Genomic DNA, 21,382 nt, shown 5'->3' on the forward strand with positions numbered 1-21,382 from the left:
TGCGCATTGCTACAAGCCCCGCACCAGCTGCTGCCGGGATCAGCCGCACGCATGCGCAGTTCTACAGCACGGCCCCGCCGCCACTCCGCCCCCCCCCCCCCCCCCCCCCCCCCGCTTTCTCCGCAGCTTTGGTGCAGCCCGGTCCCGGTTCCGTTGCGTGCCGCTGTCCCGCCACAGCCGGCATCCCCGTGCCCTGTCCCGCCGCCACCGGGTCTATACACGGCACCGCAGCAGGCGAAACGGCAGCGCTTTGAATGTACCTTCCGCGTCTCTCCCTCTGCCGGAGCCTCTCTCTCTGCCGCATCACCGAGAGATCCCTCCGCAGCGCGTGACGCTGCGCAAGCGATCCCCGATATCCCTCCGCGCTTCCGCCTTCCGCACTGCCGGCACCGAGCGGGACTACTTTGCGTCGCGATTCGCCCGCGCAGCCACATCCGCGCACACAAACCGTGCGACGAGGAGGGGCAGGCTGGAATGTGACAGCTGCTTTAATAAATACGGGACAGACAGATAAATTCCATGCAAACACAGAATCCTGTGTTTGAATGGAATTTATGCATCACGTGTGAGGTGTATGAATATACAACAGGTTATTGTTTTTAAGGGTTAATCCTCTGTTAACGTGGGTCCTTTTATGGGACCTGGATGTCCGTAACTCTTTGTGTTTATTGTCTCATATTGTCCTAATCCAAATTGTCCGAATTATTATTACTCTAATTGTATAATAGAGTATTATACAACATACAATATTATTGTATATTGTATTACACAATATTGTATAATATTATTACTCTAATTGTACAATATAATAGTAATTAAATGGTTATTTTTATAACCATTTTATTAGTATTAAACTTGGAAAATTTTAAAAACAAGTGATTGGCGTTTTTCATGGGGAGCCTGGAATATGACAGCTGCTTTAATAAATACAGGACAGGCAGAGAATTATTTTGCCCCGGCAAATACCAACCCTCTGATCCCAACACAAAAGAATTTTGAACAAGAACTGTTCCCAAACAGCTCCAGAATCCCCTCAGTGTTTGGGACAGATTTCTCGACCCAAAATGAGACACTAAACCCTGAAAATTCGCCAGCATTAATCCCAAAATTAGAAAACTCACAAAAATATTTTGATAATTTTCACCCTGGAAGTTGAAATTTTTGATTTTTTTTTTCATTCAAATTTTGGGGATTTTGAACCAAAATTTCAGGGTTTGGGGAGTGAAATTTGGGGTTTTTAATGAGAAATTTTGCCTTTTTTAAATTCAATTTTGGGGGGTTTAGGGGCAAAATTTGGGGATTTAAAGGTAAAATTTTGTTTGAGGGTTGGAGCTTTTGCACCTTAGGAACTCTGTAAAATAGGCTTGATTATCCTGATAGTAATAATTGGAGTTTTAGTAGCAGTACCCCGTATAATTCAATGTGTGCAAAGAATTATGAGTGAGACGGTGTCTAATATTTTAGTTGTTCATCAGGACTGGGGAAATGTTGGGGAGGATGAGACAGGAAAGGCTTATAGATATGATTGCCTGGCAAAAGATTTTGAGAATACAGAAACTATAAGCAAGATTGAAATGTTTTTAGTGTTTAAAAAACATGTAACACAGTATGGTGATGTAGTGATTCTTATAAATGGAATTTCCTACAGTATGGAAATGCTGTAGGATTTGTGTCATTGAAACTTCAAAGCGAAACCTCTGCTGATTCAGCTCGTAAAAATCATTTGATGCATAAAATCCAACAGTAATTGTTAAGAAAGAAAGGGGAAGGAGGGAGGGTTGGGAGAGCAGAGGAAGGAGAAAAGGCAACCCAACCCCATAAATGCACACAAGGCAGTTTAACTCTTCCACGAAGCATTTGCACCCTTGTGTGGGGGAGAGAAAAGAAAAAAGTGGATGTGGAAAAAAATTCTGTGGGAGCTGGAATTAAAGATGGAATTGAGAAAAACCATCTCTTTTCCACGTTATCTATCTTGGATGGAAGCTTCTGGTCCAGCCAGCAGCTTGGGAGCGTCTTCATTTACAATATTCCTTCCTGAAATCTGAAAGCAAATGGAAAAGGGGGTCAGCACACCTGGAGAGAGATTTCAAACCATTCAAAGAAGCACAAAAATATGGATTTTTTAAATAGGGTGAGCAATTGCAGACACCCAGAACCCTGATATCAAAAATCTCCCCCAGTGAGAGAGATTGAGGGTAAATTATTGCCCAGACCCACCCTGCAGGAGAAAATTCCAGGAGAATTCCATCAGGGACAGCTCCTGGGCTCTCCATCCCATCTTGGGGTCATTTCAGCCCCATTTATTAAATCCTCATTGCCCTGAAGTGAGTCATGGAATCCCAGGGCTGATCACAAGAAAAATTCCCATTTGTGCTATGCCCAAAGCTTTTAAAAGCCAAATCTTGTGGAAATCAAGAAAAATTCCCATTTGTGCCATGCCCAAAGCTTTTAAAAGCCAAATCACTGCTTGCATCTTGTGGAAATTGAGAAAAATTCCAATTTGTGCCATGCCCAAAGCTTTTAAAAGCCAAATCACTGCTTGCATCTTGTGGCTCCCTGATGAAAGGATGGGAATGCAGCTGCCCTCTCATTCCTGCTTTTGCCATGAGGTTTCTCATTCCCTTCTGGCCGTGGCTTGGTCACTCACTGATGGGCCGTTCCCATCAGAACAGCCAGCAATTAAAGGGAAGAAAGTGATGATTACCTTTGTCTAAATCAATGTTCTTTGCTGGGCAGCTTCTGGCTTGCTCAGCCTTCTCCTTCAGGATGTTGTTTTTGTAATCTGCGCGAGGGAGGAGCAGAATTCACACAGGATATTAAAATAAAACAAGATTTGGTGAGCAACACAGAGGTGATCAGCCCTTCCTCGCTGTGCTCTGGGCCTGGCACCTATGATTTCTAGGAATTATTTGTGCAGTTACTCAGCAGGAAAACAGCTCTGAGTTCATTTTAGCCCCTGGCATGAATCAGTTGTGCAAACTTCAGCTCACAGATCTTTCCAGCTCTGGATTGTCTCCTCAAAGCTCACCTGGAGATGACTGAGTTGTGATTATTATTATTAGTAGTAGTAGTCGTAATAATAATAGTAATAATAATAGTAGTAATAATAATAATAATAATAATAATAATAATAATAATAATAATAATAATAATAATAATAATAATAATAATAATAATTTATTAATATATTGATATATACTATAATAATCTGTAATATAGTATTAAAAACATTAAAATTAACATAATAGTATAATATATAATATATATAATATAATATATATAATAATGTAATATATAAATATTACATTATTATTATTATTATTATTATTATTATTATTATTATTATTATTATTATTATTATTATTATTATTATTATTATTATTATTATTATTCCTAGATTTTTGCAGCCCACCCTCTGCAATTCCTTTCTTTACTTCCAATTTTTTTTGTTTGCTGGGGCCTTTACAGCAATTCTTGGGTTTGTCAGCTTTTTCTTTAAAGGTTCTGCCTTTATTGGGGAACAGAAGGTGGAGAAAATGAACTCAGCTAACTCAGGATTCTCCTTACCCAATTTTGGTCAAATAAAGTCCATGCCCACTTCCAGAGGGTAAAGAATGGGTTAAGTCACTTCCAAATATGCAAGTGCCATTGGAAATTTCAGATTTCCAGGGTTGTGACCTGGTTTGGTGCAGGGATACCTACCCAGCCTGATGTCTTCACTTTTGTGTGGGGTCAGATCTGTTGTGTCCACTGTAAATTCTTTAAGGTTCACATCCTTCCTGAAAAGGGAATAAAGGTGGAAAATGGTATTGTCTCATTTTTTAATAACTGGCTTCTTTAACACTTTTCCCCTTAGCTTTTCTAATCCTTTATAGAGAATTTATTTAATTTTTCATTTTTTTCCCCATCTGTTTGTCCTGATCTTAGAACAATGGGCAGCCAATCCCAAAATTTCCTTTTTTTTCCACTTTAATCCTATAAAATAGAGTCTGGAGGAGCCCAGCTCCATGATCTTGGCCCCATTTCCCCCCAGCTCTGTGCATTATTCCTTTCCCCACTGGCTCCCAAGAACATCTCACAGAAACTTCACCCCTCAATCAGATCCTAAAGAGTAACAAGAGGAAATTCAATTACAAATCAGCCCCACAATTTTTTCCTTTTACTTCCTCCTCCTAACCAGATTTCCAGCTGGTTTAGGCTCTTAGCTGAGGAAGAAATTTAAATTATTTCACTTGAATGCATTCTAAACTAAATTAATAATATTTAAATTGATTATACTTACTCTCCATATTTCTAATTAATAATATTACTTATATTAAAATTGATTATACTTACTCTCCATATTTCTTCACGTTGTACTCATAACCTGAGCAGGAGGAAAAAGCAGAATGAGCACTCACAGCCAGTCCAGACCCATTCCCGGGGTTGGTGTTTTTGAGTGGCACCAAAAACCAGTTCTGAGGGGTTTCCAACCCCAAGAACTTCACAAAATCAAAACCTGGACATTTTTACACCACACCAGCCCTGCAAATCCTGGACACCTGAGCTCCCCAGGGTTAAATCCCATTTGTGAAGGGCTTTTTTCTCCCTTCTACAGGAGGTGATGACCTGGAGGTCTTTTCCAACCCCAACAATTCCATAAAATCAAGGCCTGGACACTTTTACACCCCTTCAGCCCTGGAAATTCTGGTCGCCTGAGTTCTCCAGGGATAAATCCCACTTGTGAAGGGTTTTTCTTCTTTTCTATGGAGTAACTCAGCAAATCATGAGTGGGGTACATCCAAAACCTGCACTTGACGACCTTGGAGGTCTTTTCCAACCCCAACAATTCCACAAAATCAAGGCCTGGTATTTTAAAACCACACCAGCCCTGCAAATCCTGGACGTCTGAGCTCCCAAAGGATAAATCCCACTTGTGAAGGGTTTTTCTTCTCCCTTCTGTGGGGCAACTCAGCAAATCATGAGTGGGCTTCAGCCAAAGCCTGCATGTGATGACCCTAGAGGTCTTTTCCAACCCAAACAACTCCATAAAATCAAGGCCTGCTATTTTTCCCACAAAACCAACCTTGCAAATCCTGGACACCTGACCTCCCAAAGGACAAATCCCACTTGTGAAGGGATTTTCTTCTCCCTTCTACAGGATGTGATGACCCTGGAGGTCTTTCCTATGAAATCAAGGCCTGGTATTTTTACACCAGACCAGCCCTGCAAATCCGGGACACCTAAGTTCCCAAGGGATAAATCCCACCTGGGAAGGGCTTTTTTCTCCCTTCTACACAGCAAATCATGAGTGGGATGCAGCCAAAGCCTGGAGATGATGACCTTGGAGGTCTTTTCCAACCCAAACAACTCCATAAAATCAAGGCCTGCTATTTTTCCACGAAACCAACCTTGCAAATCCTGGACACCTGACGTCCCAAAGGACAAATCCCACTTGTGAAGGGATTTTCTTCTCCCTTCTACAGGATGTGATGACCCTGGAGGTCTTTTCCAACCCCAAACAACTCCATAAAATCAAAGCCTGGACGTTTTTACCCCAGACCAGCCCTGCAATTCCTCCCCCTGGGCAGGTTCCTGGTGTTCCAGAGGGGCTCCCTTCTCCTTTCAGGAATTATCCCAGCATTTCCCTGGGCTCACCTCTGTGCCGGCGCCTGCGGGTGACGAGCGCCACGATGATGAGGAGGACGAGGAAGAGCAGCAGGGTGGCCAGGACGTAGCCCAGCTGCTGGAAGAAGTGCATCCTGCCCTCAGGGATGATGACGTTGATGACATTGTGGCCCCTGACCACGTTGGGATCTGAGGGAAGGAGAACAGGGCGTCACAGGGAGGAATTCTGGATTGCAAGGATTAATCAGTTCCTAAATTATTATTTATTATCATTCCCAGGGTTTAACAGGATCCCTTCCCTGGGATGAGTGATTTCTGGCCATCAGAGTGCTCTTGGAGGGGGAAATTTCAAAGCAAAGCCAGCCCCAAACCTTCCAGAGGGTCCCACAATGCTCAGGGAGGAATTCCAGATTGCAAGAATTAATCAGTGCCTAAATTATGATTTATCTTAATTCCCAGTGCCTAAATTATGATTTATCTTAATTCCCAGGGTTTAACAAGATCCCTGGCCATCAGAGTGCTCTTGGAGGGGGGAATTTCAGAGCAAATCCAGCCCCAAACCTTCCAGAGCGTCCCACAATGCCAGGTGGGAATGCTCAAGGAGGAATTTTGAATTCCCAGAATTAATCAGTGCCTAAATTATGATTTATCACAATTCCCAGTGCCTAAATTATGATTTATCATAATTCCCAGTGTTTCACAGGATCCCAGGTGTTCTTGCAGGGGGGAATTTCAGCCCCAAACCTTCCCAAAATTCTCCTCTGGGTCCCTTTCAACACAAACTCCAAACTGCTCTGGCTCCAGCCAGCAGCTCCTCCTTGCCAAGGGTTGTAATTTATGGAGTGGGAAGAGTTTTCAGAGCCAAAAAAATGAGCTTCCTTTGAAATGAAATAAAATCAATAAAACAAATAAACCCCCCCCCCCCCAAAAAAAAAGCAGAGGAAAGCCAAGATTCCATTCCTTTGGAGGGTGCAGCAGGATTTCTGCTCCACAGCACAGGAATGGGGAGCTCAGAACTTTTATGTGGAACATTTTTTCTTTTGCAGATCTCAAATAAATAGGTCAATGTTTTACACATGTAAAGAGGAAGTGACTTCTCTGCTCGGCACATTCAGAGGAATGGACAAAGGCAGGCCAGGCATGGATGGAATCCCACAGGACTCTGCTGGGAGAGGGATTTTTCCTTCAAAATTGAGATGAAGAGATTCCCAAAACGGGGAATTTTCACAGAGAACCAGGCAAGATCAGGATGGAGCCCTTGGGAGAGCCCCCTGCTAATTTCCCAGAGGGAATAAGGGCAAAAATGGGGGAAATAATATCTCAAAAATACCCCAAAAACCAGAGCACCCTTCACAGATGCGTCCTGGCACTTCTGGCAGTGCTGGCACTGGGACTGCCTCCAGCTTTTTGCGCAGTTTCCAATGTTTAAAAACCCAGCAAAAATCAAATTAAATCAACCTTCAGAATTTTCACAGATCAGGATGGAGCCCTTGGGAGATCCCCCTGCTAATTACCCAGAGGGAATAAGGGGAAAAATGGGGGAAATAAAATCTCAAAAATACCCCAAAAGCCTTCAGCAGATGTATCCTGACTTTTCTGGCACTGAGATTGCCTCCAGTTTTTTGGGCAGTTTGTTTCCAATGTTTAAAAACACCAACCCAGCGAAAATCAAATTAAATCAACCTTCAACCCCTTCCAGAATTTTCACAGAGCACCAGGCAAGATCAGGATGGAGCCCTCACCTCCCATTCCCTTGGGAATTTCTCTGCAAATTCCCCAGAGGGAATAAGGGCAAAAATGGGGGAAATGATATCTCAAAAATAGCCCAAAAGCCACAGCACCCTTCACAGATGTGTCCTGGCACTTCTGGCAGTGCTGGGACTGCCTCCAGGCTTTTGGGCAGTTTGTTTCCAACGTTTAAAAACACCAACCCAGCGAAAATCAAATTAAATCAAGCAAGAGTGGGTGGAAATAAACACTCTGGAACCAGAGCTGATGGTTTGCCAATGCCAACAGCACTCCTAGAAAATCAAAAACCTTGAGCAACGTGCTCTGTTCTGGTGGCCCAGAGCTCCACTCTGCTTTCTGCTGGGATTTCCAGCTCTCCCTGCACACAGAGCTGGAAAAACCATGGGATTTCCACCCTGCCAAGTTGAAAAATATGAATTCAAACCGAGAAAGCCACTTGCAAAGCTGCAAACAGCACATGTGACAGCTCTGCCTGGTCCCACCCCTGGCTCATTATTGCTGCCATAATGAGGTGGTGCCACAGCAAACGCAGGAAATTCTATTCCTGGATTTTTGCTTTCCCACAGAGCTGGGTTTAAACTTCAGGCAAAACTGAGGAGAACGCTGCAAAAACAAAGAGTGGAAATTGAGATTTAATAATTTTGGGCAACGGGATGTGTCCCGTTTGATAAGTGGGGAATCTACCCTGGAAACAAAATCTGGCTTCCATCTGTGGATAAGCTCAAGGGCTGTGTGCAGGAACTCTGATATTTGGATGCTCTGGTCTCCAGCCACCCCTCTCAGCACTGCCTGGATTTTCTGGACACCAACTTTGGCCCCAGGGGAAGAGTTTAGGTCTCTATGACTTGAGAAGGCCAATTTCTTACAGGAGAATAAACCTGTTTAAAAATAAACCTATTTAAAAATGTATGAAATGAATCAAAATTCTGTATTAAACAGCCAATAAATATTAAAACACAATGAATATTTTAAAGTGTTAATAAAGAATTATACCCAAAACACGTTAAAAATATATATATGTTAAACTTGGGGTTTTTGTTTTCTTTTTCTGCCTGAACGAAGTGTGATGGTTTTGAGTTTGGACAGGCTGACAGATGATAGCTCAGTGCAGTGGAAAATATGAAAATTGGTTTATGGCACATACACACACAAAAAAAAAAGAAAAAAAAAAGGGTGGAGGAAAGAAAATTCCTGGTGGTTGATTCTGCATGGTCTGGCACCTTGCACAGCCCAAACATCCGTGCAAAGGGGAGAGAAGGAGAAAAACTGAAAAATTCTGCTGGGAAGAGTTGGGACAGCAAAGGCAGGGCTGCATCAACCCCCTGCCCACACCTCCATAAAAGCATGGAGGAAAGAGAGGCAATAAAAAGGGAAAAAAAAAATATATATATAAAAATACAAAATATAAAAATACAACCCAAAGCCAGCTTGTTTGCCTCAGGGCCTGCCAGCAGTGCAGAACTGCCCTGGGGCAATAAGGAAAGGTGATAGGTGAGAAAAGCAAAATAAATCCTGTGGCAACACTGGGTTAAAAGCTCCATATTGCCTGGTAATGAAGAACCTGTGACTATCCCGAGCTGTGGCTGGCTGCTTGCTCTTGGAAATCTCACAGCCTCTGATGTTTATCTGAGCAATAAATAATTCTTAGTACAATTGTGGTCCCATTCTGTTGGAGCCCTGGGTGTTGAGAAATTCAGACTTTCTGTACAGAAAGACTCTGAGCCCCTGGAGAGCACAGCATTGATCTGAGGCTGTGGAGAAACTTCCAGAATGGAATGATAGAACTGGGATTATGGGTGTGGAGTTGGTTAGAAATGTGTAATATCACGGGGTGGAAAACTGAGAGTTTGGGGTTTTAGAATATAGAAATAAATATGAAGCAAGATGGAGGATTTAGGGTGGAGGCAGGTTGTTCTTCTTTACCTTTTTCTTCCTTCTTCTCCATGGGTTTGGGTGGTTTTGTGTAATTGGACAGAAAACTCCACATAACAGGCTCTGAGTGATCAGTTATTGGGTTAAAAGGAAAATAATTTAGGTCTCATTTCTTAATTGGATAGTTTATAGTTAAAAGGCCTAGTAACAAAAGATAGCGGCCATTTTGCGCCTCGTTTAATGAAAGACTGCAGAACTCATGGTTGTAAGGCTGTAACATTGATAAGAAATAATAATACACCCGAATCTGAATGCAAGCCATCACCTCAAATGCCTTCAGTCCCAACCTTGATGGAGGCAGACAAAGCAAGCTGAGAACCCACAGCATGCCTTTAAATTAATGTGATGATTGCAGCAGTGCCCATCTCTACAGGGACACTGCAGGGACCTTGATGTTCTCCACCTTCAGTTCCCATCTCCACAGGGACACCACTCACCTGCAGCAGGGACTGTGGTGTTCACCACCTCCAGTGTCCAACTCTACAGGAACACCAGAGGCCATTCACCTGGAGAAGCGACCATGCTGTGCCTGGTGATGTTCAGCACCTTTAGTTCCCATCTCTACAGGAACACCACTCACCTGCAGCAGGGACCTGATGGGACCATTCACCTGCAGGGACCTGCAGGGACCGTGATGTTCTCCACCTTCAGTTCCCATCTCTACAGGAACACCAGAAGCTACAGGAACACCACTCACCTGCGGCGGGCACCGTGATGTTCACCACCCTGCTGTCCCTCTGCGGCTCGGTGACGGCCAGGTGGTAGATCCTGCGCTCGTGCAGCCCGCAGTAGTGGTGGTGCAGGTGGCACGAGTAGGTGCCCTCGTCGGCGCTCTCCAGGCGCGAGATGCGCAGCGAGAAGTCCCCGAGGCCGAAGGCTCCGCGGCTCACGTTCATCTTCTGCCTCAGGAACTGGGGCCCGTAGGAGCGGCGCTCACCGGACGCGTACAGATCCACCAGGCGGTCGGCGCGGTCCTGGGGCACGCCCGGGGGCTGCCGGTCCCAGTGCACCACCTGCTGCTCCTCCTCGCTGTGCCGCTCCGTCCAGATGTGCTGACGGTTCACGCACGGCAGCGTCACCGTGCTGCCCTCCGGGGCCACCAGCACCGGCTTCTCGCCGTCCCAGTACTCGCCGGGCTCCTCGTCTGTGGGGAACACAACCTGGAATGGGTTTGCTCCGTTTGCTCCGCTGGTTTTGCCCCAGCTGTCCTTTTTCCCCCCCACAATATCTACTTAAATTTCCTTCACGGGATGCTTTTTGTAGGCTGAGCTAGAACAGAGGCTGGGCAGAATTAAAGAATAAAGCAGGGATTTTTTAAAAGGATCTCCTCCATGGATCCACCTTGGGCAGCACGCGAGTCTGGAGGGGAACACAACCTTGGAATGGGTTTGCTCCACCAGTTTTGTCCCACCTGTCCTGTTTTTCCAACATAATTGACTTAAGTTTCCTTCCTGTGATGGTTTGTGAAGGCTGACTTAGAACAGACTAGACAGATTTAAAGAATAAAGCAGGGATTTATGGAAAGGATAAAGGATCCCCCTTGGGCAGCACAAGAGCCTGGAGGGGAACACAGCCTTGGAATGGGTTTGCTCCACTACAGAGAAAAAGGAGGAAAAATCTGGGAGATGGGAAGAGGAAAACACACTTCAACCTGAGCAGCAGCTTCTTGGAAATATTTGGAGGGATGCCTTCTGAAAGCTGGTCTAGAACAGAGACTGGACAGAGTTGCAGAATAAAGCAGGGATTTATGAAAAGGATCTCCTCAATGGATCCACCTTGGGCAGCACAAGAGCCCAGCCAGGGCTGCACCCAGGATGAACTAAAATGGTCCCAAAATGAACCAAAATGCTCCCAAGAAATGGATGATTGGTCACAAAATTATAAGTTCCGCTCCATTTGCATCTTGGAGTGAATTGTCCCATCCCAGCTTTAGCCCCTGCAGTCCCATCCTTGTTTTTCTCTCTCCAGCCCACGGTGTTTGTGCTCCTGGGCTGAGATTTGGATCATTTGTCCTTGGTGCCCAGCTGGAGCAGGAATTGTTTTGTCTCCCTGCTCTGTGCACAGAGCTCAGCATGCCCTGATGTGAAGCCCAGACTCACACACTAAAGCAGCACAGAATGTGAAAAATAAAAAAAGCCAAAACCTGAGGCACCACCCAGGTTTCCTTTTCTTGGCAAAAATCAGCAAAATTTTAGGCCAATTTGCTGTTGCATGCGTGGACGCAGGCGATGCAAAATTCCCACTCAACACCAAGTGTCAAGGACAGCCAGAGACACCTGAGATTGCTCCCACACCCTGGAATTCTGAATTCCAAGTGTCAAGGACTCCCAGAGACACCTGAGATTGCTCTCATGAAATCCTAAAACTCCCCAAGATTGAAATCCTATAACACACCCCCTCCCAAAATCTTAAAAGGTTAAAATCTTAAAAGTGCCACATGGCACAGCCTGAACATGCACTAACATTAACAACCCTGGCTTTTTCACATTTATTTCAGCAGTTATTAAAAAAAAAAAAAAACTTTATCCTCTAACATCCTTGGCCATTTCATGAGCCGAGGCCACTTTCTCCTCCTCCTAACTCAGAGTTAATCTCCTGCTTCAGAGAGCAGGAAGCAAATTCCCTTCACAGGCTAAGAATGGAACGAGGATCTTCATCCCAATCCCCTGAGCAGGAAATGCTTTCCTACCCACAAAGGCCCTAATTACTGGAGGAGCTGCTCTGATTTTGGCTCTTGAAAAAGGAATAACAGAGGAAGCCAGAGCACAGAGGAGCAGCTTGGGGCTCTCTGGGTGTTTTTATTGCAGCAGAGGAGATGCGCTCCCAGCCCAGCAGCTCCACTGGTGTCACCCAGAGGTTTAAATGGATTTTTCAGGGGTGCCTGTGTGGGTGGGTGGGACTCCCTGCAGCTGCCAACAGCTGGATGCTAGAGCTGGGCTTAAGGTGGGGTGGGGTTTAAGTACAGACTGGATAGGATAAGCTCAGCAGCAAGAGAACAGGCTGGTCCTTGTGGCTGGGATGAGGGTGGGGATTGTTACCAGGGTGGGATTGTCACCAGGGTGGGACTGTCACTAGGAGGGGAATTGTCACCAGGGATGTGCTGCTGCTACAGCAGGGACAGTTTGGTAATGACCAAGAGCAAACACTGAGCTGAGCAGGCCAAGGAAAATGAGATTTTTGTAAATAAACCCTCTGAAAACCAGCAAAGCAGGCAGCAAACAGGACAAGGAGCTCCAGGTTTTCCTGCTGCTGCTTCCCAAGCCTCCTGTGGCACCTGTAAAACCAGAACTGTCCCCACACCCACCTCTCTTGGCGATGACCAGCTGGACTTTCACAGTCTCGTACAAGTGGCAGTAGTGGTGGTGAAGGTTGCAGGAATATGTGCCTGCATCACTCTCTGCCACACCTGGAGAGCAGGGAAAAGAGGGGAATTCAGTGGTTTATACTGAGACAATGATGATTTGTGTCAGTTTCCCAAATCCTTGATGTAAACAACTTCATTCTAAGCCATCCTTATCACCTGGGTGGGTTAAGCAGAGATAAATCATCTCACCCAATATAATGATTTGGTCACCGAATGAAATTAGGAATTGATTTGCTCTTCTGAGCAGAAATTTGTGTATTTCTTGTGAGTAGAAATGTATTTCTATTAACAGGTAGAAAGAGGAAGCTGGTTTGGGTTTAGCTGTGAGCAGGCACAGGAACAATGACTATGGAGTGTTTATAGTTCAGGAACTGAGTCACAACCAAAGGGCCACAAAAAGCCCAGGTGGCTTTCAGGTTGTTACAAATCCTCTTTCACTGAGATTGCTCCCAAACCCTGAATTCCAGGTGTCTCCCCCACCCCCCTGGGCAGCTCCAAACTCTAAAATTCCTCCTGAGAATTCGACTTATTAACCTGATATTCACAGAATGACCAGGTTGGAAGAGACCTTAGAGATCATCAAGTCCAACCCAGGCCCTAACACCTCAATCACCTGTTTATCAAAAACCATCCTGCGAACCACCCATTCCCACCAAAACCCATCGAGGAGGGGTGAAAAAACCTCCCCACCTTTGATCACCAGCGAGAAATTCCCATCTGCAAAGGCGTTCTCGGGCATGAGGATCCTGCCCTGGTTGTAGGAGCTGTAGACACGCTGGTCCCCAGCCGAGTACATGTCGCAGAGCCTCTCCATCCTGCCGTCCCCAAAGTAGGAGCTGAGCAGGTCCCAGTGCACCACGCGCTGCCGGTCGTTCAGGCGGTCCTGGGTCCACACCATGCGGTGGCTCTTGCAGGGCAGCACGGCCTGCGAGCCCAGGGCTGCACTGATGTTCAGCACCGACACCACCACGCTGCTGGAGGGGTTGGAGGCGTCAGCTGGGACTGGAAAAAACAGCAGGGAAATGAGTTGTGGGGTTACGGAGTTAATGGGGCGGGAATGAGCGGCTGGAGTCTCTACGCGGTTTTTGATTCAGCATGGAGCGATGTTGTGGAGAATCCTGAGCTGGAAGGGACCCCAGGAATCTCTGATCCAACCTTAACCCTGCACAGACACCCCAACAACCCCACTTTGTGCATCCCTGAGAGTGGCATCCTCCAGCTCTTGGGGTTTGGCTCTTGGACCATGCCTGGGTCCACACCACGAGGTGGCTCTTGCAGGGCAGCACGGCCTGCGAGCCCAGGGCTGCACTGATGTTCAGCACCGACACCACCACGCTGCTGGAGGGGTTGGAGGCGTCAGCGGGGACTGGAAAAAACAGCAGGGAAATGAGTTGTGGGGTTACGGAGTTAATGGGGCGGGAATGAGCGGCTGGAGTCTCTGCGCGGTTTTTGATTCGGTTTCAAGACATGGGACAATGTCATGGAGAATCCTGAGCTGAAAGGGACCCAGAAATCACTGATCCAACCTTAAACCTGAACAGACACCCCAACAGCCCCACTCTGTGCATCCCTGAGAGTGCCATCCTGGAGCTCTTGGACCATGGAGTTAATGGGGTGGGAAGGAGCTGCTGGAATCTCTGCGCGGTTTTTGATTCGGTTTCAAGACCAGCATGGGGCACTGCCATGGAGAATCCTGAGCTGCAAGGGACCCAGAAATCTCTGATCCAATCTTATCCCTGCACAGGAACTCCAACAATCCCACTCTGTGCATCCCTGGGAGGGATCCAAATGCTCCTGGAGATCATTCCCTGGGGAGCCTGGGCAGTGCTCACTCAGGGGGAAGGACCTTTTCCTAATAAATTAAACTTTAAACCACAGATTTCATTCATGTCTGTTATCAGGACTGCACACTCGAGCTGTCCTACCCACCCTTCCTAATCCTGAGCCCCAGTTTAATGCAGGTTTAGGGACACCAGTGCATGGGATGGATAATCCATGGAATTTAGGAATGGAAGCCCCTGTTAGGAATGAAAGCCATGGAATCAGGGGCCCTCTCACCCCTCTCATGATCACAAAGCCTGGCACATTTAGAGATGCCACTCACCTGAATATGAGCCCACAGAACCTGTAAAAAGCAGAAAATAAAGAGTGTCACTGACAACAAAAGGATAAAAAGGCCACAAACACACTCCAAGCCAGCAGCCTCTGGTATTGCTCCATCTATTTCCCCTTCCTTGCTAATGCTGATGTTTATATCTGAATGTTTACATCCATTTCCCACTCCAGCCACACTCTTTGTCTGCACAGTTAATTAATTCTGTGTCACAATTAATGAATTCTGTGATACTCTGGATGCAGCAGCTCCCTCCAACCCACACGACTCTGATCCACACAGGAGGAACTCTGCCAGAGATTATCCAATTCCTCTGATTCTGAGGAACTTTGCCAGAACTGAACCAATTCCTCTGATTCTGAGGAATTTTGCCAGGGATTATCCAATTCCTCTGATTCTGCATTTCTCTGCTCCAGCCCCTCCTGCTCCTCGTGTGGGAAGGGTCCAGAAGGTCTCCTGGCATCAGGATTTGTATATTCCCAACACAACACCACCATTCACCTCCCCACCCAGCCAAACCCATCAAAAGTCACAGGAGGTTTTGTCCTGCTAATGTCAGAGGCACAAAGTCCTCCAGACAAAGACTATATTTTTATTTTATTGTTTTTTAGCCCTGGAATTTATGAATTTCAAATTAAACTCCAGACTTTGGATATTTTAGCACACCCCCAAGTGCTGAGAATTAATTTTATTTTTCCTCTTTTTCTATCACAAAGCACTGGGCAGCAGAGAACAAAAAAAATGAGCGGCGCTCTCTGTTGAACTGCCAGCTCAAAGGCACTTCAAACAGGAGGGTTTTTCCTTAAAATAGGAGGAAAAGTGCCTTTTCCTTAAAAAGGCACTTCAAATAGGAGGGGTTTTTTCCTTACATTTAAAATCTCAGCATCACAAAGAGAAAAATCAAACCTTGGACAAGGTCTGTGCTCTCTGTCTATAAGAGACACCACAATTCCATCATTTGATTGTTTCTCATGATAGGCTGCAAAATGTGTCAGCAAGTCAGGACTTTAGATTTGGCTTAGAAAAACAAAAGAATTATTTAAAAATCCCTTCCACAGCACCAAATCAGCCAGGAAAAATCGGTGTCCAGGTAACGTCCTGTGAACGGGTGCGGTTTGCCCCGGGGCCAGGCGACAATGTCGCGACATGAACGGCGATTTGGGAGCTGGGGAATGGTGTCTGAGCTGCTTCCAAGCCCTGCCCCAAGGACAAATGGATTCGGTGGGGCAGAAACATCCTCTGCTGGCCCAGGAGAGGAATGAAGGCATTGACTGCTCTCCTCTGCTAATGGGAAAAACACGGAGCAGCACGGAATTGACCACAATATTCAGGAATGCAGCACTGGAAATCCAAAAAGCTCTGAGCTCACATCAGCACCTGGTTCTGCACCTTTTTGGAGCCCGGCACCTCTGACCTGCAAGGGCAAGGAATTTCCCCTTTCCATTTCCATTTCCTTTCAATTTCCTTCAAGTTCCATGGGATGGGGAATCACTTTGTCTTCTCTGGGTGATGTAACCACAAAAAAAAACCCCAACAAAAAACAACAACAAAAAACCCCAACAAAAGCCGATTCTGTGCTGTGCCCTGTGCTGACTCAGCAGGATCCCAGAGATACTCTGTGGTCCCGCAGTAAAAAAGAGGAAAGCAGCCTGGAAAACTATTTCTTAATCCCTTGTAAAAGCCAGAGCCAGCTTTTACTCCTTGAATCCCATCCATTTTTTATGTGAAGAATTAAGGCACAAAAAAAAAAAACCTAAAAAAAAAAAAAAAAAAAAAAAAAAAAACAGAAAAAAAAACCAAAAAAACCCCCAAAAAGACCCAAAAAACTGTGGGCAAACTAGGAGCAAAAGGCTGGGGCTGTGAAAGATGTGTGACATGCTCAGAGCTCCCTGGAGCAGGGCAAGGACAGAAAATTGTCCCCTGAGCCCTGTCTGGACGATGCTGGGCTGATCTCCCTCCTGGGACACTCTGAGCTCCTCTTTCGCACTGGGGCATGCAAAACAACCAGAGCAGAAAAGGAAAAGTTCTCCCCCAAATCTGTGTGTGCCAAATTCCTCATTTCCCCCAAAATCCCTGTGTTTGTAGGGGGTTTAATGGGCTCTGTGGGGTCATTACACAATTATGTGTAAATTATAAAAAAATTATGGCAAAAGCAGCAGCCGGTGCCACCAGGCTGTCCCCAAACCCTCTGGGGGTGGCAGTGGCTCCATCCTGACTCTTTGGGGGGGGCTGAGAGGCCCTGATGGATTTTTTTTGGTGACATAAATGAGCCCAGGTTTTTTTAAAACCAGTGAGAAATGACCAGGAGAAACATCTGGGCTCATCTGGAAGGGAGATGTGGTGAGCAAACAGCTGATCCCAAACTGCTCCCAGCCCAGCCTGCAAGACTTTTCAGTAAAACCGAATTTCCCCTCAAAGCCAGGCTTTGAAATGGGATTTTTTTTCTCTCTAAATCTCGGTGTTTATTTTTTGAAGGCTTCCTGGGAGAGCTTTCCCAGCAGCAGGCTCTGCCACTTCCCAAAAGGATGCCAGAGCCCTGAAACACCAAACCAGCCCCAGCAATTGCTGCCCTCCCTGCAGGTGGGAACACGCAGAGAGCAGGAATGTGCTGCCTCTGCAGAAAGGAGAATCCTTGTGGCTGTGCGTGAAAAATGTGTATTTTTATTATTGGCTTTTGGCAAATATTAAAGTGAATGTTATGTGTGTTGTGTTACAAAGTGATGCTGTGCTAATTGTCTTGAGTAGTGTGTTAAATATAGTTTTAGGTTATAGAAAATGTTAAAATAGAAACGATGCTATGTAGGATACTTTTTAAAAGGAAGGGTTGCAGGGAGAGAGCAGCCACGGGACACCTGAATCTTTCAGAGAAAGAGAATTTATTGCTCCACTATCAGAAAAAATGAACTTCTTCCTGCCTTAAAGGCGCTGTTAGGATTGGAAGGAAGAAGTTGATGATGACCAAACAGAATCCTGTGTTTGAATGGAATTTATGCATCACTAATGAGGTGTATGAATATGCAACGGGCTGCTGTTTTTAAGGGTTAATCCTCTGTTAACGTGGGTCCTTTATCGGGCTTGTGCTGCCCAGAAAAAGGTACCCGGACTGTCTGTAACTTTTTGTCTTTATTGTCTCATATTGTCCTAATTCAAATTGTCCAAATTATTATTACTCTAATTGCATTACTATCTTATAACCATTTCATTACTAATTAACTTTTAAAATCTTAAAAACAAGTGATTGGCGTTTTTCGCATGTGCAAGGAGCCAATCGCCAGCTGGGGCACAGTCAGGATCCCTCAGAGGTCTGCCCCAGCTTTTCTGGGATTTTTGCAGAGTTTTAACTTTAGAAATCCTCCCCTGGCTGCAGGCCCGCGGGATGGTTTTGCAGAGCCGTTCCAAACACGGAGCTGGGCCATTAACGCTTGAGTGAGTGGCGATTGCTGTGCAGGAGGGGTGACAGATTTCCTCAGAGCATAGATTTCCCCCTCCCCGTCCTCGTTATTGAGTGATATCAACAAATACATAAATAAATAAATAAATAAATAAATAAATAAATAAATAAATAAATAATATATTTTATATATTTATATATAATACATATTTTATATTTCATATAATAGATATTATATACATTTTATATATTAAATATAGAGTGATATGTATATATTTATATATATTATATATTTATATATTATATATAATCGAGTAATATATATTTATATTTATTTATCTGTATTATATAGAATATATATAATATCTATTTTATAAATTATATAAATAATTGAGTGATATACATTTATATTTCTATTATTTCTAGATTTATATATTATATATAATTTAGGAATATATTTATATTTATTTATATAGTTATATATTATATAAATTATATATTTTATATTATATATATAATTTATACATATATACATATATATCTCTCACTCAATAATGAGGATAGGGAGGGGGAAAATCTGTGCTGTGAGGAAATCTGTGCTGTTATATATATATATTTATATAATTATATATAATTATTTATAGAATTATATGTATAATTGAGTTATATAGATTTATATTTATTTATATATTTATATATTATATATAATTTAGTAATATATTTATATATATTTATATAGTTATATATTATATAAATTATATATTTTTATATTATATATATAATTTATACATATATATATCTCAATAATGAGGATAGGGAAGGGGAAAATCTGTGCTGTGAGGAAATCTGTGCTGTTATATATATATTTATATAATTATTTATAGAATTATATATATAATTGAGTTATAGATATTTATATTTATTTATATATTTATATATTATACATAATTTAGTAATATATTTACATTTATTTATATAGTTATATAGAATATAAATTATATATTTTTTATATTATATATATATATATATCACTCAATAATTAGGATGGGGAGGGGGAAAATCTGTGCTGTGAGGAAATCTGTGCTGATATATATATGTATATATATATATATATATATAAATAAATAAAACCTGATTTGAGTGGTCTCAAACCTCAGAGTGCTCCCAGACAAACCCAAAATGCCCCTGAGGCTGTGTCAGAGACCATCCCTGCTCAGGTGGCACCTCTGGCTCTGCAGCAGCCCAGCCCGACCTGCTCCTCCTGCCCTGGCTGCTCTGCCAAACCTCACTGGGACTCACCGGGCTGGTTGGAGCTCCTGGAGCACACAGCTGTGGGCTCGCCTCCTCATCATCACCCTCCTCCTCCTCTTTAACCCCACAGCCCAGATTTCTGAGCCTTTTTGTCCCCATGACTGATGCCATCCCTTGCCAGCCTTGCCCTGGGGCATTGCAGAAATGCCCGGTGACATGGAAGGTGGATTAATGAGGGGGCAAAGGGAGAATTCCTCACCTGATTCCTCACCTGATTCCACAGGGAATGGTTTCTGTGCCGGAGGGATCACAGATTTCCTCACAGCACAGATTTCCCCCCTCCTCATCCTCATTATTTAGTTATAACCTGATTTGGGTGGGCTCAAACCTCCGAGTGCACCCAGGTCAATCCAAAATGCCCCTGAGGCTGTGTCAGAGACCATCCCTGCTCAGGTGCCACCTCTGGCTTCTCCTCCTCCTCTCTAACCCACCCCACCCCCGGATTTCTGAGCCTTTTGTCCCCATGACTGATGCCATCCCTTGCCAGCTCCTCAGCCTTGCCCTGGGGCATTGCAGAAATGCCCGGTGACGTGGAAAGTGGATTAATGAGGGGGCAAAGGGAGAACTCCTCACCTGATTCCACCCCAGTGCTGAGGAGCTGAGGGGCTCAGGTGTCAACCACAGCCTATTAAAGGGGCTGGGAAGGCCAGGGGGTCACCGATCCCCCCAAAAAATCTCATTTCCTACTCCTTTCTTGCACACTGCTACCCAAAAGTGAAATCTGTGTGTGTCTTTATGCTGACAAGAGGAAAAGAAACCCAAAAACCACAAATCCTTTTTTCTTCCTTGCTCTGAAGCCTCTCACACCCCCCCCCCCACAAGCTGTTTCTGCTTCTTCAAACTTAAATAAAATAATGTTAAATCTATAAATCTGACTCTGAAAGCTTTGCTGTGCTCACAGGCAAGTTATTGGGTTTGAATCTGCTGATAGGGAAAAACAAAATTGCACAAACATGCTGAACAGAGCTCCAACAACCTCAAACATTTTTCCATTCTCTCTCCAAAAACGCAGAGAGGAAACCTCGGACTCCCTCCCCTGCCCAGATGAAAACAGAGCAAATTTAGGAATCTGAACAAAATCTCACAAAGATGACACTTCAAAATCTTGTAAATCTGAAATAAAAACAAATAACAGCACAGCAGCAGCCCAGAGCTTACTTTGCTGAAGCAGAATCTGCCACAGGAGGAGTTTCACCAGTTGCTCCATTTCTTCCTTTGGCTCCTCGGGAGTTTTCGCCTCTCTCAAAAAACAACTTCAACGCTTCTCTTTTTTTTTCCCCTTTAACTTTCTTTTCTGTGGCTGGAAAACACGACGAGCTCATCAGTTTGCATCCCCAGGGCTGAGGGCAGCCCAGATGGAGCAGCTTTTACCCCACCTCCTTCCCTTCCCCGACACTTTCTGCAGATCCCTCCCTCCCTCGCTCTGACATCGAACCCACAAAACAAATCTCTTCTCCCTCCCCCTAGGGATGGAACCAATTTTCCTGGTGCTTTACTGGGTCCAGCTGTTGCTGCCTTTGTCTGACACTCCTCCACGCTGGGTTTGTGCTGCTGCTGCCTTCAGTGGGGTTTTGATGTCCTCATATGGTTTTACTTCCAGCTCCAGTCTCCAAAGACAGCCTAGAAAATAATATTTACCCTGTGGTGTGATTTGTAAGCGAGGGCTGGGTGTTTGCAGGAAAATTAAAGTCAAGAAATGGAGTATAAAATAGGAAATAAAGTAGCTGCTGCTAGGATATTAAAAGTAAAATTATATATTATAAGGAAATTAAAATATGGTGGATTTTTATGTTTTCTCACATTCTGTTGTCAGGTTGTTGTTGTTATGGTTAACACCATTTAGTGGATTGGATTTGTTGGATTTTATTCAATCAAATTAATCATCAAGTGAAGAAAGGGAATTAAAACTCGTTGT

At 44.4% G+C, this 21,382-nt stretch overlaps 1 protein-coding gene across 1 annotated transcript; it reads right to left on the minus strand.

Annotated features, from left to right (window-relative positions):
* Positions 1–1,453: 1,453 nt before the first annotated feature.
* Positions 1,454–20,858, minus strand: MXRA8 (matrix remodeling associated 8). The gene is made up of 10 exons (XM_059487624.1): positions 20,626–20,858; positions 14,757–14,777; positions 13,343–13,654; positions 12,593–12,694; positions 9,986–10,432; positions 5,638–5,796; positions 4,336–4,366; positions 3,703–3,779; positions 2,705–2,782; positions 1,454–2,041 (listed from the first exon to the last, which is right to left on the minus strand). The coding sequence occupies exons 1-10, from the start codon at positions 20,672–20,674 to the stop codon at positions 2,016–2,018; spliced, it is 1,302 nt and encodes a 433-aa protein (XP_059343607.1). The 5' UTR covers positions 20,675–20,858; the 3' UTR covers positions 1,454–2,015.
* Positions 20,859–21,382: the final 524 nt, after the last annotated feature.

Source organism: Ammospiza nelsoni, chromosome 22, assembly GCF_027579445.1.
Source record: "Ammospiza nelsoni isolate bAmmNel1 chromosome 22, bAmmNel1.pri, whole genome shotgun sequence".
Classification (NCBI taxonomy): domain Eukaryota; kingdom Metazoa; phylum Chordata; class Aves; order Passeriformes; family Passerellidae; genus Ammospiza; species Ammospiza nelsoni.

Bases quoted from the DNA above. Each gene is read 5' to 3' on its own strand.
- MXRA8 (XM_059487624.1), bottom strand. From the start codon at position 20,674: ATGGAGCAACTGGTGAAACTCCTCCTGTGGCAGATTCTGCTTCAGCAA. The intron at 13,655-14,756 runs GTGAGTGGCATC...TGTTTTTTCCAG, and splicing joins TTCTGTGGGCTCATATTCAG to TCCCAGCTGACGCCTCCAAC. The intron at 2,783-3,702 runs GTAGGTATCCCT...TCCCTCGCGCAG, and splicing joins AAGTGAAGACATCAGGCTGG to ATTACAAAAACAACATCCTG.